Here is a 25,618-nt window from a genome sequence, read left to right on the forward strand (position 1 = left end):
TTAGCTGTTATGCTGAAGCACAGTCTTTTCAAAAAAGTTTTTTTTTTGAATCTGACAAAATTGTTTGAATAGTTAACTGAGGTGAACTTACTCAACAGGAGACTGGATTTATGCTCAGAAATTATGTTTTCATTGTTCTTTTGTGGTGTTGGGTTTTTCCTCACTTTGATAGGCATGTGGGATGGCATACACTTGACTTTCAGCTGTTTAAAGTACAGTATAACTCAAACTCAGCTTTGAGTCAAGCATTAAAAATATGAAGACACAAAATTGGAAAGCCAGAACTAATGTAAACATCCTTTTAGCACTATTTCCACTGAATGGAGCAAGTTTGTTACAGATGTATTATTTTTTTCTCTTACAGCACATCTTGAAAATGAAAGAAGATACTGAAGGTCTGAATTTAGTGTTACTGGGAAAAACAGGAGCAGGAAAAAGTGCAGCAGGAAACACAATCCTGGGACGACAAGCTTTCAAATCTGAGAAATGTGCCACTTCTGTCACAAAAAATGTGGTGGAAGAATGTGGGAGTGTCTTTGGGTTTCCTGTCACTGTTTATGACACACCAGGATTATGTGACCCAGAGCTGGAAGAGCAAGAGATACAGAAGAAATATCAAAATGTTTTTCAGAAATGCAATTCAGAACTCAGTGCTTTTCTCCTCGTCATCAAAGCTGACAGATTCACTGCAGAAGAGAGAAAAACTGTGGAGAAGTTTGAGAAGCTGCTGGGACAAAACCGCTTGGAGAAAACCTGGATTCTCTTCACCAGAGGAGACGAACTGGAAGAAGAAAAGAAGAGCATAAAACAATTCATCAACGACACTGAACCACTGAAGAGACTCGTTCAGAAATATGATGGGAGATACCACGTGTTCAACAACAAGAAGAAAGGACACACTGGACAAGTTACAATGCTGCTTAGAAAAATATTTAAGACATGTCTTCAGACAATGGGTGAGCATTTATTATTCCATATTTTCATAAATATTTTGGGCATTTTTAAAAACGTTCTTTGCATCACATATAAGTGAATTTGTATTTTGTACTCTCTCACTCTGTCTTCAGAGTTTGAAATTCAGCTTCAGAACTTTACATCAAAATACATGATTTTATAGTGGAAATGAAGAATTCAGTCAATTTATGAATTAGTACATGGATTTCCCCTCTAATCAACAATTATAATAGTAAAACAAAAAGGATGTCCCCGTATAGTTTTTGTAGTGATGTCACCACCATCTTGCAAGTCGTCTTATCACCTTTATTTTTATAGTGTTTTATACAATCATTGCAATTTGCGATACCATGGGATCGTTGTCTTTCCATTCACATTCAATACTAATACAGTTTGTGCTTTTAAACAAGGCAAATCATAGGGTTAATCAGTTTGTTTCTTTATTTCATTTAACAAGGGAACTAATTATTGAAATGTCTCCTAATTACCTAAGTTATTCCTAAGTTATCAATATCTATTTTTTCAATCTGTTTCAACCTGTTCAATCAGGGAGGCATTTCAAGCACTGCACTAATTCAGTTTTGTTTTCCCCAGCAGTGCAACGTCCAATTGAAATGTCTTGCTCATGCAGAAAAATTAGCTTTTCTGACCCTTACAAACAGTGTCAATTGCTTTGAATTTGGGAGAAGATATGAAGATATGAGACAACAGATGAGCTCCATCCATCCAACTATCCCACATCCCTCGCAAAGTGCAGTGCAGGATATAATGAAACATTTTAGCCTGACGTGGTCATACTCAATTCTAGTCAGAATATGAGTCTGAAACTGCTCCATTGGGCTGTGATTATGAGGCGTGTTTCAACCCAACCAGGAAAGACCTCAATTGGATAAACCTATAACCAATCAGAGCAGCGAAGCAACGCATTGACAAATGTCAACAGAGCTCAACTGCACTGTGTTGCCAAGTCCGCGTTTTTTTCCGCCGGTTGTTTTCTATGTCTGCGGGTTGAAACGTCTATTATGTGTTATATGGACCCATGAGTGCGAATTTTAACAGGCAACCTTGCCAAAATAACACACATTTTACCCCTCAAACGCCATTTTTTCCCTGGAGAAACCCCCAGAGAAGCTATTGTTTAGGGCTAGTATTTGGGGGGTTTTGTTGTAAAAACCTGGCAACCCTTTCTGCACGTGAGCTGAAATCAGGCCGGAATAAACGATCTTTGCCGGTGTTGTAAAAAATTAACATAATTTAATGAAACACAGAGTACTTACCCGACATGATCATCATTTCTGAGAGAAATAGTGAAGGTGAATGCAGATACGAGCAAGCTCTCCGTTTAGGATTCAAAAAAATATAATCCAAGCCCCTTTGATGACGTGATGATTACGGTACTGTTGATCATCTGTCCGTCATCATCTAAAGCCCGCCCTGATGATTTCATTGGTCCGAACAGTTTCTGTTCGGAGATAATTACTCCTCTATGGAGTGAGGCCAGACTGAACCGCCTGACCTAAACATTTTGTGGGCGGGGCTTAGTTCAGCTGGCATCCAGTCTAGAAACATTTATCTTTGTGGGGAAACAACTTGACTTCATATACATTGCTTTGTTCTTTCTATTGTTTCTATTTTAACACACTTTTTCAAGTTTGAATCACATTATAAGTAATTTGTGCATTATGAATTTATGAATTTATTAAAAAATGACAGTTTAAACAAAGGACAAATGAGTTTTTCATAAACTGCTGCTAAAACAGAGAACAGTCCTGTTTTGTTGGCTAGTGACACTGAAAGAGAAATAAAGAGCCCTATAATGGGCATTAAGTCCAGAGTTTGCAGTGAATATCACTTAAGGAGAATACCTTTGAGTCAGGAAAGTTAGTTGTTCAACTTCGCCGCACCAACAGTGTTCCAGACAGCTCAGATTTTATCCCACCTCCAACTTGGAAATAACATCTGGAAAGCCACTCGAAGGCAGACATTTGACCTGTGAACTCTGGGCAGATCATCAACCCCGACCCCAGCGAGAAGCACCATTTGACATAACTTCCAAGATGGTGGCAAGTCCTACTTCCAATGAGCATAGCATAGAGCTACCTCATACATAAAAGCAAACTTTATCTTTAGACCTTAACTTTATGTAATAATGATATAATTCTTGGGATATTCCCACATCAAACCTAGTCTCAAACACAACATAAGCCTGAAGCCTGATCTGTTTTCATTGGAGCCAACACACCCAACTTTTGTAAATCAGGCAAAACTGGTTTTCTAATACAGGTGCTGGTCATATAGTTAGAATATCATAAAAAAGTTTTACTAATTCGATTCAAAAAGTATTATTCAAAAAAGTATATTCATTCATTACACACATACTGATATATTTCAAATGTTTAATTCTTTTAATTTTGATAATTATAACTGACAACTAAGGAAAATCCCAAATTCATTATCTCAGAAGATTAGAATATTACTTAAGATCAATACAAAGAAGACATTATTAGAAATATTGGCCAACTGAAAAGTATGAACATGAAAAGTATGAGCATGTACAGCACCCAATACTTAGTTGGGGCTCATTTAGCCTGAATTGCAGCAATGCGCCGTGGCATGGAGTCGATCAGTCTGTGGCTCTGCTCAGGTGTTATGAGAGCCCAGGTTGCTCTGATAGTGGCCTTCAGATCTTCTGCATTGTTGGGTCTGGCATATCGCATCTTCCTCTTCATAATATCCCATAGATTTTCTATGGGGTTAAGGTCAGGTGAGTTTGCTGGCCAGTTAAGAACAGGGATACCATGGTCCTTAAACCAGGTACTGGTTGCTTTGGCACTGTGTGCAGGTGCCAAGTCCTGTTGTAAAATGAAATCTGCATCTCCATAAAGTTGGTCAGCAGCAGGAAGCATGAAGTGCTCTTAAACTTCCTGGTATACGACTGTGTTGACCTTAGACATCAGAAAACACAGTGGACCAACACCAGCAGATGACATGGCACCCCAAACCATCACTGACTGTGGAAACTTTACACTGGACCTCAAGAGACGTGGATTGTGTGCCTCTCCTCTCTTCCTCCAGACTCTGGGACTCCGATTTCCAAAGGAAATGCAAAATTTACTTTCATCAGAGAACATAACTTTGGACCACTCACCAGCAGTCCAGTCCTTTTTCTCTTTAGCCCAGTTGTTCAAGAGTGGCTTGACACAAGGAATGCGACAGCTGAAACCCATGTCTTGCATACGTCTGTGCGTAGTGGTTCTTGAAGTACTGACTCCAGCTGCAGTCCACTCTTTGTGTAACTCTCCAACATTTTTGAATGGATTTTGTTTCACAATTCTCTCCGGGGTGCGGTTATCCCTATTGCTTGTACACTTTTTTCTACCATATCTTTTCCTTCCCTTTGCCTCTCTATTAATGTGCTTGGACACAGAGCCCTGTGAACAGCCAGCCTCTTTTTACAATGACCTTTCGTGTCTTGTCCTCCTTTTTCAAGGTGTCAATGGTCGTCTTTTGGACAACTGTCAAGTCAGCCATCTTCCCCATGATTGTGTAGCCTACAGAACCAGACTTAGAGACTTTTTAAACATTTAGACATTTAAAGGCCTTTGCAGGTGTTTTGAGTTAATTATCTGATTAGAATGTGGCACCAGTTGTCTTAAATATTGAACCTTTTCACAATATTCAAATTTTCTGAGATACTGAATATGGGATTTTCCTTAGTTGTCAGTTATAATCATCAAAATTAAAAGAAAAAAAACATTTGAAATATTTTAGTCTTTGTGTAATGAATGAATATAATATACAAGTTTCACTTTTTGAGTGTAAATAAGTCAACTTTTTGATGATATTCTAATTATACGACCAGCACCTGTATATTTAGGCATTACAGGTGCCAAAAGCATGAATGTTTCTGTGGCGAGCAGCGAGGCTGAGGGACCGTGAGAGCGGGATGAGGCCCACCTGGTTTCCCCAGATTATATAGTCTATTATTTATGCTACTGAGTATGGAAATGCACCATAGTTTAGGAATGAATACGTCTATTAATTTATGAGTCTATTCAGTTAAAATTAAACCAAAATAATAATAATAAAACAAAATACTTAAATTGCCAAGTTCATAAATGATTTTACAAAACTGATACAAAAAAAAAACTTATTTCCAATATAAAAAGTGATTGTGGACTGGATATTTGTTGTACCTTTTATCAGATTGGTAACAACTTAAGCTTTGATGTATAGTTAGTTTTTGTACAAGATCAGATTTTTCTTTCTCCCTCATTTACTGTTTGTGGCTGTTTTTGCCCCATTAACTTCCATTATAACCATTTTTTTTTTATTGGAAAGCCATGACACTGTGCATTCTTGATTGTTGGTGGTTTTCCCTAGCCTGACAAGCCAGACCCACATCAAGATGTTTGGTCTGGAAACTCACCATTGACAGGGCTCAATCCGAGGGGCGGATAAACAGTTGTCTTTCAAACTCCCTCTGCACGCAATTGGATAGCGCTACAACCAACCAGAGCAACGTGAAGTGGAGCTAGTTGATAGAATAAACTTTCACCGTATCCGGTATGCAAAACTCCGAACACATCTTCCCTTCTTAAGAATGATTTCAGTGTCGTTCTTTGTTCTCGTTCTTTACTCCAAGTCTTCCAGAGTTGCGGTCAAAGCTGATTCGAAAGACCGCCATTCGCCAGCTTCTGTGTTTACTAGTAGCACGCAAGCGCAACTCTGCCGTTATTATGTTAACCTCGAGGAGGCTTACCGTGGAGAATACACATGTGACGGTAAGCCTACGGGGGAACCGTGCACATGGGCACCTAGCCTGACACGAGGGCTGGGACCATTCGGGCATGCACTCTGGTGCCGACATTAACAGTGCTGGAGGAACTCAGGGCCTTTGGGGAGGCTCATCCAAGTGAATAAGCATATGTATCCAGTACGTGGAGTGGAATGGCGCAGCAAGCGAAGCATGTGTGCAGTTACTGGCCATCTGGGGCGAGTATACGGGCGGACACAGGCTCCACTCGCAGATTATAGAATCTGGCGAATGTATTGGGTGTCGCCCAGCCTGCAGCTTTACAGATGTCTGTCAGCGAGGCACCATGTGCTAGAGCCCAAGAGGCAGCTACGCTCCTAGTGGAGTGTGCTTTGACCCCAAGGGGGCATGGCAAGCCCTGAACCAGTTAAGCCAGGACAATAGCGTCCACTATCCAGTGAGACAAACTTTGCTTGGATAGAGCCTTCCTTTTCTGCTTCCCTCTGTAACAGGCAAAGAGCTGGTCTGAGGTGCCAATGCACCATGTCCTGTCTACGTAGGCGCAAAGGGCGCGTACTGGACAGAGCAGTGCCGAGGCTGGGTCTGCCTCCTCCAAGGGCAGAGCTTGCAGTTTCACCACCTGGTCCCTAAAGGAAGTGGTGGGAACCTTGGGCACATATCCGGGCCGTGGTCTCAGGATGAAGTGAGAGTTGGCCAGCCCGAATTCCATGCACGCTTCGTCAACCAAAAATGCCTGCAGATCCCCCACCCTCTTGATCGAAGCCAGAGCAACGAGGATCACTGTCTTCATTGACAGGAACTTAAGCTCCACCATTTGCAGAGGCTCAAAGGGAGCCATATGTGTAACCCCTCTTTTCTGGTTCGCTCTTTGTATTTCGACCCTCCCGGGAAGGACCACACGGAGACATAAACTGAGCTCACTCGTGTTTACTGAAACACATGAAATGACACCACAAAGATGTAATATACAGCTCATCCGGTCACACAACGTTCTCCTCAACAGCTTAATGTGACTGAGCCTACAGTTCAATAAACAACAAACCAGGTTTTCACTTAAGAGCTCAATTTCTTTCTTTTTTCTTCATAGAACATACAAAACATAACATCATACAAATATAAGTGCATCATACCTGAAACACATGAAATGACACCACAAAGATGTAATATACAGCTCATCCGGTCACACAACTGGCAGAAACAAATGCAAGTGTAAAAATAAGCAACAAGAAAATACAGAGAAAGATTATCAGTCAATCCTATATCACTTATAACTCAAAACACATTTTAAAGAACAATTTTGACCTTAAAAGATCATTTCTGACTATATTTTATTTGTCTGACCGGAGAGAGATTTTACACCTACCGTTCTCCTCAACATCTTAATGCGACTGAGGAGAAAATGGCTGACTCTAGTTATAATTTACCTTAGTCACCTGTAGGTGTCCCCATATCCCTGTAGGTGTCCCCATATCCCTGGATGCACTCAATACACTCTCTTAATGGATATTTTTATAAAACAAACTAACATTTTGGCACAATTCATAACAATTTTCTTTTTCCTGTTACATTCTCCCCCACTGAATTTGCCAAAATGTGGTTAACAAAAACATTATTTTTCTTCCAAAAAAAACCCAATCAAACTGGAATTGCTATTCTTAGCATAATGCTTTTGATCAGTAATAACTGTTCATATAAAGAACTGACAGGAAAAAGTGCTGCACATTTCACTCTTCCTTAATCATGACCTAAATGAAGTGCCTTTTACATTTCATCTTAGCGATTCCTATTCACACACAAACTGACTTAGTATTTAGTAACACTTCAATATTTCATACTATGAACCGAAACCAAAAATTTGCTTTCTGGTGTGAAACAAAGTATGTTGATTCATCGAAGAGATAAGGCGATTCACTGGTTTCAACAATCTGCCAAACTTTGACCTACGACCCAGTAACTCAGTACTGGCTGCTGTACCATCAACATCAGGATTACAGGCATTTCTATTTTCAGGATTTTCCTGAAAGGCCGGGTGGACTGGAGAATCATTTTCAGGAACCACACTTTGCGATGGAACATCGAGGACTTCAGATGGGTCGTGAGCATCACATGACTCAATCATCTGAGGCTCATCATTGCCAATTACTGGGCCATCACCATCGGGCATTGAATCATCAGAAGATACAGAACGATTATCAGAGACTCCATCATCCTCAGAAAATACACACCCATCATCATTTTTTCCCACGATGTCACTCAAAGGGAGGAAATTTACACACAAAAGAAGGTTTCTGTGTACCACCTTTAGCTGATCAGATACAGGGTGTTTAATCTTGTAGTTGTGGGTCCTAGGATCACAATCAACCACAGTATATACCACATTTTCCCACTTGTCCGAAAGTTTGCGCTTGCCACGTTCACTTTTATTGGCTAACAGGACACGATCACCAACTTCAATTATCACACCCTTATTTTTTCGATTGTACATGTGGGCTTGATGAGACTGTTCTTTTGAAGTGTTAGACTCCGCAACAACAAGAGCATCCCTCAAATCCTTATTCAGAGACTCTACATACTTAGGAAGAGAGTCGTTTGAATCATTCCACAGTACACTCAACATCAATCGGAAGTCATTAGATAGAAGGGAGGATATCCTGTAGTCTTGTGCACTGTACAGTTGTACATGAATGTTAATGTATGGAGCATCCGAGGCCAATCTTGCTTTGGTCGTGGTTCAAGGGCTCTGATCATGTTTCCTAAGGTTCGATTAAATCTTTCTGTAACTCCGTTTCCCATAAGATGATATGGTGTCGTTTGTGACTTCTTAACACCAGAAAAATCAAGAAAATGCCTAATGAGCTCGCTACAGAAACTGGCCCCCTGATCAGAATGAATACATTCCGGGAAACCATAGTAGCAGAAATAGTTATCCCAGAGCTTTTTTGCAACTGACTTAACTGACTGGTCTGGGCAGCGAAAGGCATGGGCCAGCTTAGTAAAATGCTCAGTGACCACTAAAACATCAACTGACTTATTCAGTTAATCTTCCGCTGTCCAGAAATCGATGCAGACTAATTCAAGGGGAGCAGTAGTCTTGACACTCACCAAGACAGCTCGGCCCTCTGGCTCTGGTGTTTTTGCAAGTACACAGCGACCACACACCTTCACATAGTCACGAACATCACGTTCCATATCCATCCAATAGAATCGTTGACGAGACAATTGGAGAGTACGATACTGGCCTTGGTGTCCCGCCTCATCGTGACATCCTCTCAGCACAACAGCTTTCAGGGAAGAAGGCACCACATACTGAAATCTTTTGTGACGTGTCAAAGGGTCCTTTGAAACACGATACAAGATACCATCGTTCAGTAATAGCTTCTCCCACTGTTTCATTAACTTCCGTACAGCGCTGGGGTCCCCCATACGCTCACGTCTCGAAGGTCTGCGTTTTCGGTCGACATAATAAATCACCCTCTGCAAATGTTCATCCTGAAGCTGTTTGTCTCTCAATTCTTGCCGTGAGTAAGAAGGAAGGGCATCAAACCTAACATCTGTGATTTGTTGGACAAATCCAGCCAGAGGAATGGCCCATGTTCGTGTTCCTTCATCCCAAGAAAGGTGATTAGAAAAGACAGCAGCCACTTCTTTACTCGAAAAGCCCCTATTTGTGTCCACATCTGATTTGACGGCCAAATGCTCACAAGTACTAGTTGGAACCTCTATACCATCAAGCACTCTCTGACTGGCATTGGACAACCGGAAGACATCTTGAACAGCAGCATAGGAATGGTCATTTGACTCTGCCAGCAGCTTGTCATAGGGTTCCCTTACAATGCGGTGACTGACATGACCATTGACAAAAGGCTGCCTGCTCAAAGCATCAGCAATGGAGTTCTTTGGCCCCGGAATAAATTTAATGTCAAACTCAAAGGCAGCGAGTTTTGCCACCCACCTTTGTTCACAGGCGTCAAGCCTAGGTTTGGTCAAAATGTGCGTCAAGGGATTATTATCTGTCCAAGCGGTGAACTGATGTCCTTTTAGCCAGTGGCTAAATTTATCACATACGGCCCACTTGAGGGTGAGAAACTCGAGCCGGTGTGCTGGATATTTGGCTTGCGCTCTGGACAGTGACTTACTCGCAAATGCAATGGGTCGAGCCCTGCTTTCCCCAGGACTCAATTGCGAAAGCACAGCACCCAATCCCTCAGACGAAGCATCAGTGGCAAGAATAAAGGATCTGGAAAAGTCAGGATGAGCAAGAACAACATTGGACAGGAGAGCTTCCTTTAATGCTGATAAGGCAGTCTCACAAGCTGGAGACCAGTCTTCAGGAGTCAGTTTTCTGGACGCAGGAACCCCTTTGCGGCCAATACCTCTAGCTTTCCTAACTCCGCTAGTCAGAGTAAAAAGTGGTCGTGCGAGAGACGAACAGTTCTCAATGAAACGTTGGTACCACATAACGAGCCCAAGAAAAGACTGGATCTTCTTAACTGATGGGGTGACACCATCTGGGCACATCAGATCTGCAGAAGTAATTTTAGTAATTGCTTCGACTTTACCAGGGTCCGTAGACACACCTCCCTCTGTAATCAAGTGACCAAGGAATTTCACAGAGCGTCTTAAAAAGTGGCATTTCTTCGGCGATAATTTCAAATTGTGCTTTTTCAACATACCGAAAACCATCTCTAGCCTCTGCAACGCAGTTTCTTCATCGGGTGCAAAGACCATTAAGTCATCCAGATAGCACAACAGTGACAAAAAATTCTGTTCACCAAAGATTTTAGTCATCATCCGCATGAAGCTAGCTGGTGAGTTACAGAGGCCCTGCGGAAGCCTATTGTATTCGTGTAACCCCACTGGTGTTGTGAACGCTGTATATTTTTTATCGTCTTCATGCAACGGAATATTATAAAATCCTGAGGTCAAATCCATAGTGCTGAAAAAGGAATTGCCACCTAGGGCTGCTAGACAATCTTCCTGATGGGGCAGGGGGTGTGCATCCTTCACTGTCCGTGCATTAAGCCAGCGGAAATCTGTGCATATGCGAAGATTGCCATCTTTTTTCCAGCACAGAACTAAAGGCGATGCGAATTCGCTGACTGACTTGCGGATTATTCCCCTCTCCTCCATCTCATTCAAAGCAACACGTAATTTTTGATATTGTGAAGGAGGGACTCGTCTGTATGGCAAGCGAAAAGGCCTTTCGTCAACCAAACGAATCCTGTGTACAAAGTCCTTGACTTCACCGCAATCAGGAGAATGTCTGGTAAAAATAGACTCATACTCGAGCACTAAATCACACAATTTCGTCTTCCACAATTCAGAAACTTCACACTTTTCGAAATCAACGGTTTCTAATCCACACTTACGGAGCCTTTCGGTCAGTGTATCTGACTTATTTGACCCAGTTGTTGACTGTTGAATGCTTGAACAAAGTGGAAGCTCAGGCTTTGTTTCACACACATCCTCTAATGCAATACAGGGGTAAACGTCGGCCACTTTTGTGTTTCGCTTCAGTGTTACTGGCTTATCGCTGGGGTTGATCAACTTAAGCGGAATCGAGCCGTCGCCCCAAAGTGGGGTGACAACACGACACACTAAAACATTCCTGGAGGCAGAACGAAGTCTAGTTGGTTCCACCATAACAGTACTGCCTGGTTGTCTGCAGGACTTAATGGGGAGTTTACCCCAGACAAGATGCTCTTGGCCAGGTGAAAGTGTGACTGCATGTTGAAGTTTAACTGTACCAACGACATCAGGAATTGTTTCACCCCTCCATCGATAAACACCAGCCATCATAGATAAAAACTCATCACTCTCTGGATTATGTCCAATGGGCGTAGAGATCAGTTCCCAATATCTGTCAGAATTCTTTAATCTGTGGAGTAGATGTTTGATGACGTTTGTCCCTAAAATGAGATCATCTCCTTGGCCTGGAACAACAAGGCATGGGACAACAACGTCACAGCCGTAAACGTCCAGCTTAAGCTCAAGCGTGCACTTTGGAAATACTCGTTTGCCACCACATCCAATTAAGACGACATCTGTATCTTCTTCATTAACTGTGTCTAAAGCGCCATGTTCCCTTAGTTTACTGACAACTGAATCATTTAAAGTACAGGCCATGGAGCCGGTGTCCAACATTGCGCTGACAGTAAGTGAATCATTAATACAAACAGGTGTGTAGAAAAGTGTATCTGAAGACTTAATGCGTTGTGTATTTTGAAAGACGACTTTCTGTGAGTCAGGACATACATTCTTAAAGGAGCTGAGCAAAGCTTCAAAATCTGTATCAACTTTGAGGGAATTTTCAACATCACCCACACCTCCCCTCTCCGAATGTGGGTGTATCAGTTTCCCTGACTGTCAGGTGGTACTAGCGCGGAGGCCGAATTTGGGAATCTCGCTGTGCAGTCGCGTTTTGAGTGACCAGCACCATGACATCTAATGCACAAATGATTTGATCTGCAGTGGTCGAATGTAGTGTGTGTTGTGTCGCCACAAATCTTACAGTTCCTTGGTCCTGTTGTGTTCCTTCTATACACTCTCCCAGAAGACGCATACTCAGGTTTGCTCTCCTCCTTTGCCTTCAAAACTTCAATCAGCTGAGCCAGCATGTCAGCCATCCGATTAAGACTAGAATGATCCTTTGCATCCTTATTGGATTCACCAGGCCGATTGGTCCCCTGCTTAAGACACATTAATGCAGACTCAGAAACAATGTTACAATTTCCAACACTTTGTGTGGTAGATTGTGCATTTTGGTTGACTGGGTAGGCATTGGTGTTCGTTCTTAACTTGTGCTCACGCTGGAAACTGTCTAAAAGCTCTTGAACATCTTTTGCAGTCCAGCATTCTAATGGCCGTACTTTAAAGGTGCGTGCAAGATCGGGGTCTGGACAATTTCTCACAAACATCATTGCAACTTCAGAATTTAAATTGTCCATCCTTCTGCCCTGCCCTCTGAGACACTCATCAGCTATATCTGCTGCTTTATTAAGGCGAAGCCAGTAGTCGACAGGATTTTCACTGTGTTTAGGCAACGTACTGTAAAAGTCTGCGAGTGGCATGCTGGTGTAGGACACATCACTGAAGTGTTGCTTAAGTATGCTGAATATAATTTCTGGGTGATTCGTACAGTCAAGCGCCGGGTTGCTGCGTAGGGCTACTTTTACAATGTCTTTGGCCCTGCCCATTAGACGACTAATAATCTCATCAGCCTGTTCAGTAACTTTGACATTTCTCTTTTGCAGGTAAACTTGCATCATATCAACCCATTCTTGAATGTCACATCTGCCTAAACCATCCCCTCTAAACACTGGCGGGTCTTTTTCATCTGATTTCAGAATGACATTCAGCTGTGACAAATCAAGATTAGCGCATTGAGAGCCTGTGGTGTTATTACCATTATTGGTTCTGGCAAATTCACCCCTTGACAAAAGTTTGGCTGTAACTGAGTCACCAATCTGTCGTCCTAATTCTTTAACCAGAGCACCAAGTTCATTGATATTTTGATCACTAGAACTTTCCACATTACATGGCTTCGGAGTAGAAGTAACAGGGAGAGTCTTATAAACATCATGAGCCATGTAATCTCTCCCACTTTCAGCATGAATGTCAGTCTTATAGCCGAATTCGCCCAACGCTGGCTTGTTATCAGAAAACTGCATTAGGTATTTGCCTCGTCCAATCCCAAGAAAAGAATTATCTGCACCACCCTCAGCCATTTTTTCAAATGTGAAATACTCAGAACATTCTAGAATTAAACTCAAAAATCAAGAAAAGTTCATTAAAATTAATCAAAACAAAACTGTCATTCAAATCTCTTCACTTATCTGCTGTCCAACGTTTTTTCTCCTTTTTTTTCTGTCCAAAGTCCTTCGAAAAACGTCTCTAACGGGAAAATCTTGCATCCGCAGTCCACTTTGACAAAAGAAACACGTGGTGTCCTTGCTGCTCTGCGCTGTAGGCCCCGTCGTCCTCCCCAAAGATCGGCTTGAGTTGAAAATAAACGGGAATCACGGCACCATTGTAACCCCTCTTTTCTGGTTCGCTCTTTGTATTTCGACCCTCCCGGGAAGGACCACACGGAGACATAAACTGAGCTCACTCGTGTTTACTGAAACACATGAAATAACACCACAAAGATGTAATATACAGCTCATCCGTTCACACAACGTTCTCCTCAACAGCTTAATGCGACTAAGCCTACAGTTCAATAAACAACAAACCAGGTTTTCACCTAAGAGCTCAATTTCTTTCTTTTTTCTTCATAGAACATACAAAACATAACATCATACAAATATAAGTGCATCATACCTGAAACACATGAAATGACACCACAAAGATGTAATATACAGCTCATCCGGTCACACAACTGGCAGAAACAAATGCAAGTGTAAAAATAAGCAACAAGAAAATACAGAGAAAGATTATCAGTCAATCCTATATCACTTATAACTCAAAACACATTTTAAAGAACAATTTTGACCTTAAAAGATCATTTCTGACTATATTTTATTTGTCTGACCGGAGAGAGATTTTACACCTACCGTTCTCCTCAACAGCTTAATGCGACTGAGGAGAAAATGGCTGACTCTAGTTATAATTTACCTTAGTCACCTGTAGGTGTCCCCATATCCCTGTAGGTGTCCCCATATCCCTGGATGCACTCAATACACTCTCTTAATGGAAATTTTTATAAAACAAACTAACATTTTGGCACAATTCATAACAATTTTCTTTTTCCTGTTACATATGCAGGGCTGTTAACCCTCTAGGCACCACGGTCGAGTTTACTCGACAAAATGCGGTACTGAATAAAACGGCTGATTTTGTCAAATAGGGTGTCAAATTTCATTCAACCTCCCTTCCACTAGATGGCAGACATGTCGTACTTCATCCCGACTCAAAAAAACATCATGATTCTATACAAAATCTTTGAGCAAGAGCGCATTGAATCAGTGCAAACAAACGCGGAGCTGGTGTGCGAGTGAGCTGTTTTATCAGAGCATTGTCAATGTCAGTGAGTATTTGCATTAGATTATTATTACTATTATTATTTTCTAATGGCATCAATAAAGCTTACCCACAATGAAGTCAGAAAGGAGGTCCTTCCTCAGAGGAATAGGCCAGGGAGGTGCTGTCGCAAGGAGTATGAGTCCAGAGAACCATATCCGGCCGGGCCAATACGGGGCGACCACTAGGACCTGCTCCCTATCCTCCCTGATCTTGCACAGGAGCTGTGTGAGAAGGCTCACTTGGAGGAACGTATTCTTGCGAAGGCCCCGCTGCCAGTTGTGCGCTAGTGCATCTGTGCCGAGGCTCCCCTCGGTCAGGGAATAGTATCAGCGGCAATGGGAGGAGTCGTGGGAGGCAAACAGAAATATCTGTGCATCGCCAAAATGATATGTCAGACCAGTATGTGCCTGTCCTTGAGCAGGGCTCGGAAGCAGTGCAGGGCAAGACGTACGGCCAGCAACTTGAGGCAATTGACATGCCATGCACGCTGAGGTTCCTTCCAGGCCCCAGCAGCGGCATGACCATTACACATGGCACCCCAGCACGTGGCAGAGGCATCAGTGGTTACCACAACATGCCTAGAAACTCATTCTAAGGGAATTCCCACCCTTAGAAACTGGAGGTTCCTCCACGGGGCAAAGGTTGGACGGCAGGCCGAGGACACTTGGACCCGGAACGTGCTGTGTTGCCATCCACACCTCGGGACTTGGTCGCGAAGCCAATGCTGAAGCGGTCTCATATGAAGCAACCCAAACGGCGTTACTGCGGCTGCGGATGGCATATGCCCCAGGAGCCTCTGAAATAGTTTCAGTGGGACCACGTTGCTGCGTTCGATCTGGCCAAGGCAGGTCAGCAGAGACTGCTCGCACTTGCTCGTAAGCTGCCGAGTCGATCTCCATACCGAGAGAAGAGATCCTCTGCACTGTGCAGAGTTTGCTCTTCTCCCAGTTGACCTGAAGGCCCAGACGGGCAAGATGGTGGAGAACCAAGTCCCAGTGTTCACAAACCTGCTCTCGAGAGTGGCTGAGGATCAGACTTCGAAATAGTTCAGGATGCGAACCCAGAGTTGCCTGAGTGACACTATGGTTGCCTCGACGACCTTCGTAAAGACGCAAGGAGACAGGGCTAGCCCGAATGGGAGAACGGCGTACTGTTATGCTCTCCCCTCGAAGGCAAACCGTAGAAACAATCTGTGTCGAGGAAGTATGGAGACATGAAAGTACGCGTCCTTCAGGTCGATCGCTGCAAACCAATCGCATGGACGAACGCATTCAAAAATGTGTTTGGCTGTCAACATCTTGAAAGGAAGCCTGTGAAGGGATCGGTTCAAGATGCGCAGGTCCAGGATTGGTCTTAACCCACTGGCTTTCTTGGGTACAATGAAGTAAGGGCTGTAGAAGCCAGACTTCATCTCGGCCGGAGGGACGATCTCGACGGCACCCTTCGCCAGTAGGGTGTCAATCTCCGCACGCATGATAGGGGCATTTCCACCCAACATCGTATAGCGGACTCCCCGGAGTGGGCGCAGCAGCGGAAATTAAAAACAAATGTGACCCGTCACGGAAACCAGGGACACAAGTCGGCAGCTCTACTATTGAGAAAAATGAGAAAGAAGTGTTTTTTATTTCAAAATGTGATTTTCGCTTTTTTGCAGAATCACGAAGAAGCCTCTCCGTGTTTGAGATGGCATTAATTGTATATTTAAAAGCGTATATTTTGAGGTTGAAATCGCCTTGTTTTGTCTGTGTATTTCCATACTGGCTTGTGTTATTGCCCCGCCCTCCAAGGGACGCGTGGATAATTATTTATGCAGCGCTCTGGCCGGCTGTAGAGATGATCTGAGAGGCGATGAAAGCGGCATGATAAGACTGGATAATACCCTAATCTACAACTGAGTGAAGATGAAGAAGAGGAAGAATGTATCAGACTGGCATCAGACGAGTTGGACCGTAAGAAATAAGAGGCTATATCGATAGTAACATTTGACGGGGATAAAGACAGAGAAATGGCTCAAATCTTTGACCGTGGCTGTAGTGTAGGGGTAAGACGCATGTCATCAAGTTTTGACGCAACTCGATCAGAGGATCGATTCTGCCTTTTGCCACACACTCTCTACTCCCTTTTCCCATCACATATCAGATCGGAAAGGCATTTATTTTCAGAAAGAATTTAGAAAATGTTAGTGGAAATAAAGCATCTAACATGTGTTTATTAATACGTTTTTCTCGGTTAGAGAGTGTGGCAAAAGGCGGATTCGAACCTATGATCGATATGCGTCAAAACTTAATGATATGCGCCTTACCCCTACACTACAGCCACGATTATGGCCTTTACCCATTTCTCTGTCTTTATCCCCTTCAAACAGATGCACAGTACTTCCACTAAGAAGACCCCGGCAAACAGAAAGTGCGCCCAAACGACTTATTTCATTGGAGGCAACAAGATTTGCAAGAATACTTTTCTGTTTCTTATGGGGTGTGTTTCCATAAACACCAAAGTTTCTCGTATTGTGTTCATTCTAAGAACACACACACGTTATCTCATGTTTAGACCTTCCCATATCTACCTATTGTTTTTAACTGGCATTTTAATTGTAATCGTTAGCATCGTATCGCTTGCCAAAAAACCCTCATTACTATAATGGGCTTTTAGATGGTAATGTTAGCATCTTTATTATTAGTAGTATGCGGTTCGATTTTTCCCGTTGCGTCTGTCGTTATTAGCAACCATGCAGCTTTACAGGGGGTGTGGCTTATCTAAATGAGATTATTGTCACTCCCAGCAGGTGAGAACAGGTGAGGACTGCAGAACTTCAGAGGCTGTTTTCTCTCGTTTACACTTTTCTAAAGGCCTACATTCAGATGGACACAACTTCTCCAAATATCATCAGATGTCCATGTGTTACACATCGTTGGAAAGCTTGGAGACTACACTTTCAGAATCTGTGAATAACTCAAAATGCCCCAGAACCGACTTGTGTCCCTACTTTCCGTGACTGGTCACCAATGCATGACTGCAATGCAATGCTGTTTATACCCACGCGGTGGGCGGGGTTGCATTATGCAAGTTCCGCAGACCCATGACATTTGCATGTCATTGGATCTTTTTGATTGAGATTGAAGGCAGCTGGCTTTCTAAGCGAAACCACCATTTCGTCAATACTGACCTAACTCATAGTGTACTGACTGAAAGGGAACCAGGTGGCACTATTTACCCTTTAGATAGGCCTGCGCTAAAAAAAGCTTAGTTTCTGGCTTTTGTATAGAGTATAATAACTGCATATAAATGAGGGAGAAAAATTTCAAATCTGATGCTGCACAAAAACTAGCAATGCATCAAACCCAGTGTTGTTACTAATCTTTGCATGTCCAAGACATGGTAAAAAAATATACACTCCACAATCACTTATTATGTTAAAAATAAGTAATTTTGTGTGTTGTTCCCCAATTCAGTTTTGAATCAGTTTTTGATAATCATTTATGAACTTGGCAATTAAAGAGTTATAAGAGTGACAAATAAACAATGACAACAGCTCAACAATAAAGATGGAATCGAGTATGTAAACTTGAAACATAACATTTTATATTATTTTACATTTAATTATTTTATTTATTTCTAAAGATCTCTTAAGTCGCCTATTGATGCACATTAAAGGGATAGTTCACCCAAAAATGTTCTGTTGAATCTGTTGAACACAAAAGAAGAAGATATTTTGAAGAAAGTTTATAACCAGGCTGCTTTGGAGGCACCATTGACTTCCATGGTAGGAATGTGTCTTCCTATGTGTTCAACATAACAAATAAATGTATACAGGTTTGGAACAACTTGAGGGTGAGGAGATTATGACAGAATTGTATTTTTGGGTGCATTGTCTCTTTAAGCAGTCATTCTGAACCAGTTACCACTTTACTGACAATTCTGAATTTGGTTAATCTGTTTAAATTTCTTTATTAGTTTACTATTATAATTATAAATTATTATGTAATTATTACTCAAATTTGTATCTAAATATTTTTAAATGTCAAACTTTATATGATAGGATTGTTTATTATGTACGATTAATATAGCCTAGCTAAATTATAAAATAATAACATTAATTAGGCTATAATCTATTAATTAACCGGTCTAATATCTAGAAAAATAAGTCTACCAAGCTCTAATAATGTATGGAATATTAGGGGTTCAAGCTCGAAGTGCTGAAACCCTATTGTATTTGTACAGATTTTTAGGGGTTCAAGCCTGAAAGGCTGAAACCCTATTGTTATTGTTAATTTTCCCATGATGCATCATTCTCCATCTAAAACTGATCGGGCAGACCAAACCGTAAGTCGTGTAGATTTGAATCTTTCAGGGCTGGTGGTACTCACACCGACTACCTACTTCACCAAGGCACGCCCCGATCGGCCTGACAGGGGCGCTACAGCAAGCAAAAGTACGAAACGGCTCATAACTCCTTAACCGTTAGGCGTGGGCTCACGTGTCTTTTACCGTTCGAATAGACACTTGACCCTTCGGGCGCCAATTTCGAGAAATTTTGGTTTTTTTGAAAAACCTACTTTTGTAAACTTCTCCCACATCTTTTCCCTGATTGAACTAAACCACTGTAGAAATGTTCTTTGGAGCGAGACTATTAATAATTATGAAAAAAATTCAATTTTACAATTCATGGACGCAAAGGGGAACCAAAATGTTCAACTGGTCGGGGGCCACTTTTACGAAAATGACTATAACTTGTGGATGGAAAGAGATATTTTCACAAAACTTGGGTCACATGTCTATGAGCTCAAACTTCGGTCACTTGAAAAAAAATGCGATGATTGTACACTTGGTGGTGCTATAACATGAAAAAAACACAAAAACGGCTATAACCACACGACTGCTAGTCCGATTGACTTGAAAATTGGTATGCGGTGTCTTGGCCCAAGGTACCATTAATGTGTATGAGGACATTGGCGTATCTCAAAAAACATGGCCGCCATAGGCCAATGAAATTTGAGCACCTATTATGTTTATGGCTCTGTAATCACGTGGTGTTGCACACATCTGCAAAATATGCATATCATGTGATAGATCTCCTCATGTTGAACAACTTTGCCTCTGGGGCCATTGCTGTCAATCAAAACGTTAATTAAATATTTGTAATTATGTTAAAAACCTACTTTTGTGAACTTGTCCCTGGTTTTTAGCTCCGATCAGAACCAAACCAGACTAGGACTATTCTCTGGACTCTCTAGATCAATAACTATCAAAAAAAAGTTGAACTTTTGCATTTGGATGGCTATAGCAGGCCCATTTAAAAAAGAGACGTGGCAAAATACACTCAAAAGTCTATAAATCCTAAGGGAAAACTCAACAAAAATTGTTGGGTACATGTGGCATAACATGCTGATGAAGCATGCAATGTTTTAAAGAGATCGGACTATAGGTGGCGCTATAACTGTTAAAAAGCTTTAAAAACCAGGCATTTCCTATGGTAAATTGCCTATTATGGCTGTAAATTGACTTTTTCATCTATAATTTCAGTGTTTAAAATCTTGCTAAATAAAACTTAATGTATTTAATGCCTATGTGCTTTAAAGGCCTTAAAGGCTAGTCTAGGACAAATCTCTGGACACTCTAAATCAATAATTATCAAAAAAAGTTAAACTTTTGCATTTGGATGGCTATAACAGGGCCAGTTAGAAAAGAGGCGTGGCAAAATACACTCAAAAGCCTATAAATCCTAAGGGGAAACTCAAAACTTCACGGAAATTGTTGGGTATATGTGGCATACCATGCTGATGAAGCATGCAAAGTTTTATGAAGATCGGATTATAGGTGGCGCTATAAGTGTTAAAATGCTTTGAAAACCATGTATTCCCTATGGTGAATTGCCTGTATTGGCTGTAAATGGTATTTTCCATCTTTGTAATCAAGTGGGGATAAAAACAGCCACATCAAATGCATATATTATGATACATCTCCTCACACTGAACAACTTTGCCTCAAGAACCAATACTGTCAATCAAATTGTTATTTACATATTTACAATTATGTTAAAAAACTAATTTTGGGTGCTAGTCCTAGGTTTTTTGCCTGATCGGAAACAAACCACTGCAGTATGATTCTCTGGACTCTCCTGATCAATAGTTATCAAAAACATGTTGAACTTTACACTTTGGGGAGCTATAACAGGGTCATTTAGAGAATAGGTGTGGTAAAACATGCTCAAAAGCCTATTAATCCTGAAAGAACACTCAAAACCACCGGAGGGCAGCAGAGGACCAGTCATTGGTTCATTCTGTCCACTAAGCATTAACTTAAAAAAAAATCCCCATTATAATAGCATTGCAATTTACATTTTGTCAATGTTACCAATTAATTTGTTCATGTGATGTATGTTTTTACAATAATTATTATATTATAATTCAAATAATGCCTGAACATATGTTTTAAAATGAGAAAACCTGGAATAAACTATTTGTTACCTATCATTTATTTCAAATATCTATATCTTCAACAACATGTGCATGTGACGAAAACCAGATATTTAAAATGAAAATGAGCCAATGAGTGGTGCTCTGCTGCCACCTGCTGGCTTAACTAGTCATTTTGTCATACTATTTACTAATCATGTTCTATAATTCCTATTTAGACATTATAAAGTCACTATTACAATATTTACAATCACATTTTGTCAAAATAATTTATTTTAAATATATCTGCAACAAAATTAAAGTTTAAATAAGTTAACATGGACACATTTTGTGCCTTTTACATATCCCTTACAATTACAATTACAAAACCACCAGAGGGCAGCAGAAGACCAATCATTGGTTCATTCTGCTCACAAAGCATATACATGTTATGAAATCATTATAATAGCATTGCAAATAACATTTTGTCAATGTTTACCAGTTTGATGTATGTTTTTTTTTTTTTTTTTACAATAATATTACATTACAATTAAAATAACACCTGAAATTAAAGGGGAAAACATGGAATAAGCAATTTGTTACCTATCATGTATTTCAAATATCTATATCTTCAACAACATGTGCATGTGACTAAAGCAAGTTTGAAGGCATTCACTTGAAAAATATGCCCATCAAATGATAAACAGACATTTAAAATGAAAATGAGCCAATGAGTGGTGCTCTGCTGCCACCTGCTAGTTGAAAAAAGTCATTTTTATCATACTACCTACTTATAATGTTCTATAATTCATATTTAGACATTATAAAACCTCTCTGTCTCTCTGTCTGTAATGCTAGCAAACAGCACTTCCAACATGCTACACATGCTAGCAGTGAATAGCTACATGTTAATAGTGATTAGCTATGTGCTAAAACCAGGCTGAAACATATTAAGAAATCTATAAACACTCCATAGTAAACCAACTGTGACAACTACCAACTGCCTAGAAACACCATAGCAACCAACCAGAACACCTTAGCAACTACCTAGCAACCACCCAAATTACCTTAGCAACCACTTAGCAACACCCTAGCAACCACTCAGAACACCCTAGGAGCCACCTAGCAATGCCATAGCAACCAACCGGAATACGTTAGCAACCGCCTAGCAATGCCCTAGCAACCACCCAGAATACGTTAGCAACCACCTAGCAATGCCTTAGCAACCACTCAGAACGCCCTAGCAACCATTCAGAATACCTTAGCAACTGCCTAGCAACACCCTAGCAACCACCCAGAACACCCTAGCAACCGCCTAACAACATTCTAATCGTGTTAGCATAATGTTAACAACATGTTAATTGTGTTAACAAAATGCATGTAACATGCTAATTGTGTTACCATTATGTTAACAGCATGCTAATCGTATTATCGGAACAAATTGCAATTAAAAAAAGACCTGAACATAATGTTTTAAAGGGGACACCTGGAATAAGTATTTTCTCATTCATTTTTATTAAATATCTGTATCTACAAAAAATGTGTGTGTTTGTGTGTGCGTGTGTAAGCATGTTTAATATAATTAACATGGAAAATGTACTTTGAAACCAAAATTATTTTACTGCTTAAAGGCCCTTAAATGTGAAACACCTAAACTGTTTAAAGGCCTTAAATGCTTGAACCCTGTTAAATGCTGCTTGCAGCTTTAATATTAATATATTATCCATTAAAAAACAATGGGCCTACCTTTAGAAGCACGGATTTGTCTGTCATCGCATGCTTTAAGTCAGAGATTCTGAGCAACTGAAATGCTTCTCTGCTAAGTGTGCAGTTTATCTTAGGTTCATCATACTGGACAGACCCACTGACACCTTTTTTTTCTCTTTAGAAAGGCCATATATCTGGAAATCCTCTTGCGTTCAAACGGTGGACGCGAGCTCGACATGTTTTTAAAAAAAAGCTCAAGTTTCCAGCGTATGTTCTCGAGACTCCGTCGCTATGGCACCAAAACCGATAAAACGCAATCTTGTGCAAATGAGCTTCAGTGCTACTTAATGTGAAATTTATTTCTTTATATTTGCTATTAGTATTCTCCACACAACAAATTCCTTATGTGTTTATTGAACTATGTGTGGACCTATGTAAAATATGGGACAAATCGCGTCCCGTACCAATACAGGGCACGTTATTTAGTTTGTAAATACGCGACAATTCCGTATTTCAAAGGACAGGTGGCAACCCTACCCCCCACCCCAAATAACGTTTTAATTTGTTTCTTCCTGGCCGTCTGAATCGGTCCATATAGCAGCACGAAGGAGTTTGCTAAAATATTGGTGGGGACAATTTTGCGATCTTAAAATATTGTTTGTGACTCCTCCATGAGTCATGAGGCGGTGAAGAGCGCAGCTGTTGCTCATTATCATTAACGACCAGCCTCGTCCCGCTCTCCAGACCAGTAATTAACACAATGACCTCTTGAAGCTGTTTATGATTATTACAAACTATACAAGAAAACCAAAAATAAGGGCTGATAAGAAACAAATAGAATTATATAGAACACTTATTTTTATTATATTTAAGATACTTGAGAATGCTAAACATTTTATTTCACCTATTACAACTGAAGCTTTGCTTATCTTTTTACAGCAAAAACAATAAAGAATACAGCTGTGAAGACAGAAAATCCAAAACACGCTCCTGTCTCCAGTCCTTCATCCAGACGGATTGTGCTTCTGGGTAAAACTGGTGTTGGGAAAAGTGCAGCTGGAAACACAATCCTGGGACGGAAGAGGTTTATATCTAAGAGGAAAATGAATTCAGTAACTTGCAAATCCTCAGTGAAACACGCCACTGTTTCAGGCAGATCTGTGTCTGTAGTTGATACTCCTGGATTCTTTGACACAAAGATGAAACCTGATCAGTTAATGACAGAGATAGCCAGAAGTGTTTATATATCCAGTCCTGGACCGCACGCTTTTCTCATTGTTCTCAGAGTAATTGACAGATTCACAGAGCAGGAGCAGCAGATTCCTCAGATGATTGAGATGTTGTTTGGAGAGGGAGTGTTAAAACACTCCATCATTCTCTTCACTCATGGAGATCAGCTAGAAGGAGAGACAGTAGAGGAGCTCATTGAGGAGAGCCAAGATTTAAGAGATCTATCTGATCAGTGTGGAGGCAGATTTCACATCTTCAACAATAAAGCTCAGAATAACAGAGAGCAGGTGAAGGATCTACTGCAGAAGATTGACTCAATGATAGAGCAGAATGGAGGAGGACACTACAGTAATCAGATGTACGAAGATGCTCAGAGATTCAGACAGAGAGACGAAGAAGAGGAGAGACTGAGAAAACTACAGGAGGAAAATCAAAAACAAGATCAGATTGAGAGAGTGAGAAATGAGACAGATGAGAGAGTCAGAGCAGAGTGTGAAGCTAAACAGAAGTCAGAACAAGAAAGCAAGGAGAAACCAGCAGAGACAAGCAGTGGATTTAATGAGTTTTTATACAAGTATCGGAAATGGTTTTTGATAGGTATTGCAGCTGGTGTTGTAATTGGTGCGATTACTGGTGGAGCTGTTGGTGTAGCTGTTGCTGGTGCTATTGCTTGTTGTGTAGTTGCTGGTGGAGCTGTTGGTGGAGTAGTTGGTGGATTTGCTGGTGGAGTTGCTGGTGGAGTTGCTAAATATTGTGATGGAGATTCTGGCGGAGATACTGGTGGAGATACTGGTGGAGATGCTGGTGGAGATACTGGTGGAGATGCTGGTGGAGATACTGGTGGAGATACTGGTGGAGATACTGGTGGAGATACTGGTGGTAGAGCTGTTTGTTGAGTTGTTGAATAATTTTCAGCAAGTTAATCAGAGATCTGTTTCATTAGCATTAATATATTATTTAGGCCAGATATGTTGTAAGTATTATGGAGTATCTAATCTAAACAAAATGTAATGTGGGCTGAGGGTGTTAACTATTATTTTAGTCATAAAATTAAAAATTTGTAATGAAAAAAAAAAAAAACAGATTCACAATATTTTAGATTTTTTTATAGCTTGTTGTAGTTGCTTGATTTAGAGTTTAGTTCATAAGCACTGTTGAAAATATCATTACAATAAAAAAAATATTTTCACAAACAAATATCATAATTTCTTTCAGGATTAAAGGAAATCTAAGGAGACTTTAACATAAGCTCTATATTCAAAAGTTCCTTTTCATTGAAGGATAGCACAAAAAAAACACTTATTTTAGAGTGTAGAATGTAAATCTGTGGATGAAAAAAATAAAAGATGTTTGCATTAAAGTTTGTGTAGCTCCAGGTCAAACCCATCTGTAACATCATATTGGACAAATGGCAGACAAAGTTTCCCTACTCAACTTGTGTACTAATCTAGTTTACGTTTAACTTGAATACTATGTACTATGAATACAGTTACTAATGACAAAGTGCCTTTGTATATCCTTTTGAATAAAAAAT

General features: G+C 40.7%; 1 protein-coding gene across 1 annotated transcript; it reads left to right on the forward strand.

The window, feature by feature from the left end:
• Positions 1-376: 376 nt before the first annotated feature.
• LOC137048313 (GTPase IMAP family member 8-like) lies at positions 377-24,980 on the forward strand. Its single transcript, XM_067426429.1, has 2 exons — positions 377-956; positions 23,794-24,980. The coding sequence occupies exons 1-2, from the start codon at positions 377-379 to the stop codon at positions 24,978-24,980; spliced, it is 1,767 nt and encodes a 588-aa protein (XP_067282530.1).
• The last annotated feature ends 638 nt before the right edge of the window (positions 24,981-25,618 follow it).

Source organism: Pseudorasbora parva, chromosome 2, assembly GCF_024679245.1.
Source record: "Pseudorasbora parva isolate DD20220531a chromosome 2, ASM2467924v1, whole genome shotgun sequence".
Classification (NCBI taxonomy): domain Eukaryota; kingdom Metazoa; phylum Chordata; class Actinopteri; order Cypriniformes; family Gobionidae; genus Pseudorasbora; species Pseudorasbora parva.

Bases quoted from the DNA above. Each gene is read 5' to 3' on its own strand.
- LOC137048313 (XM_067426429.1), top strand. From the start codon at position 377: ATGAAAGAAGATACTGAAGGTCTGAATTTAGTGTTACTGGGAAAAACA. The intron at 957-23,793 runs GTGAGCATTTAT...ATCTTTTTACAG, and splicing joins GACATGTCTTCAGACAATGG to CAAAAACAATAAAGAATACA.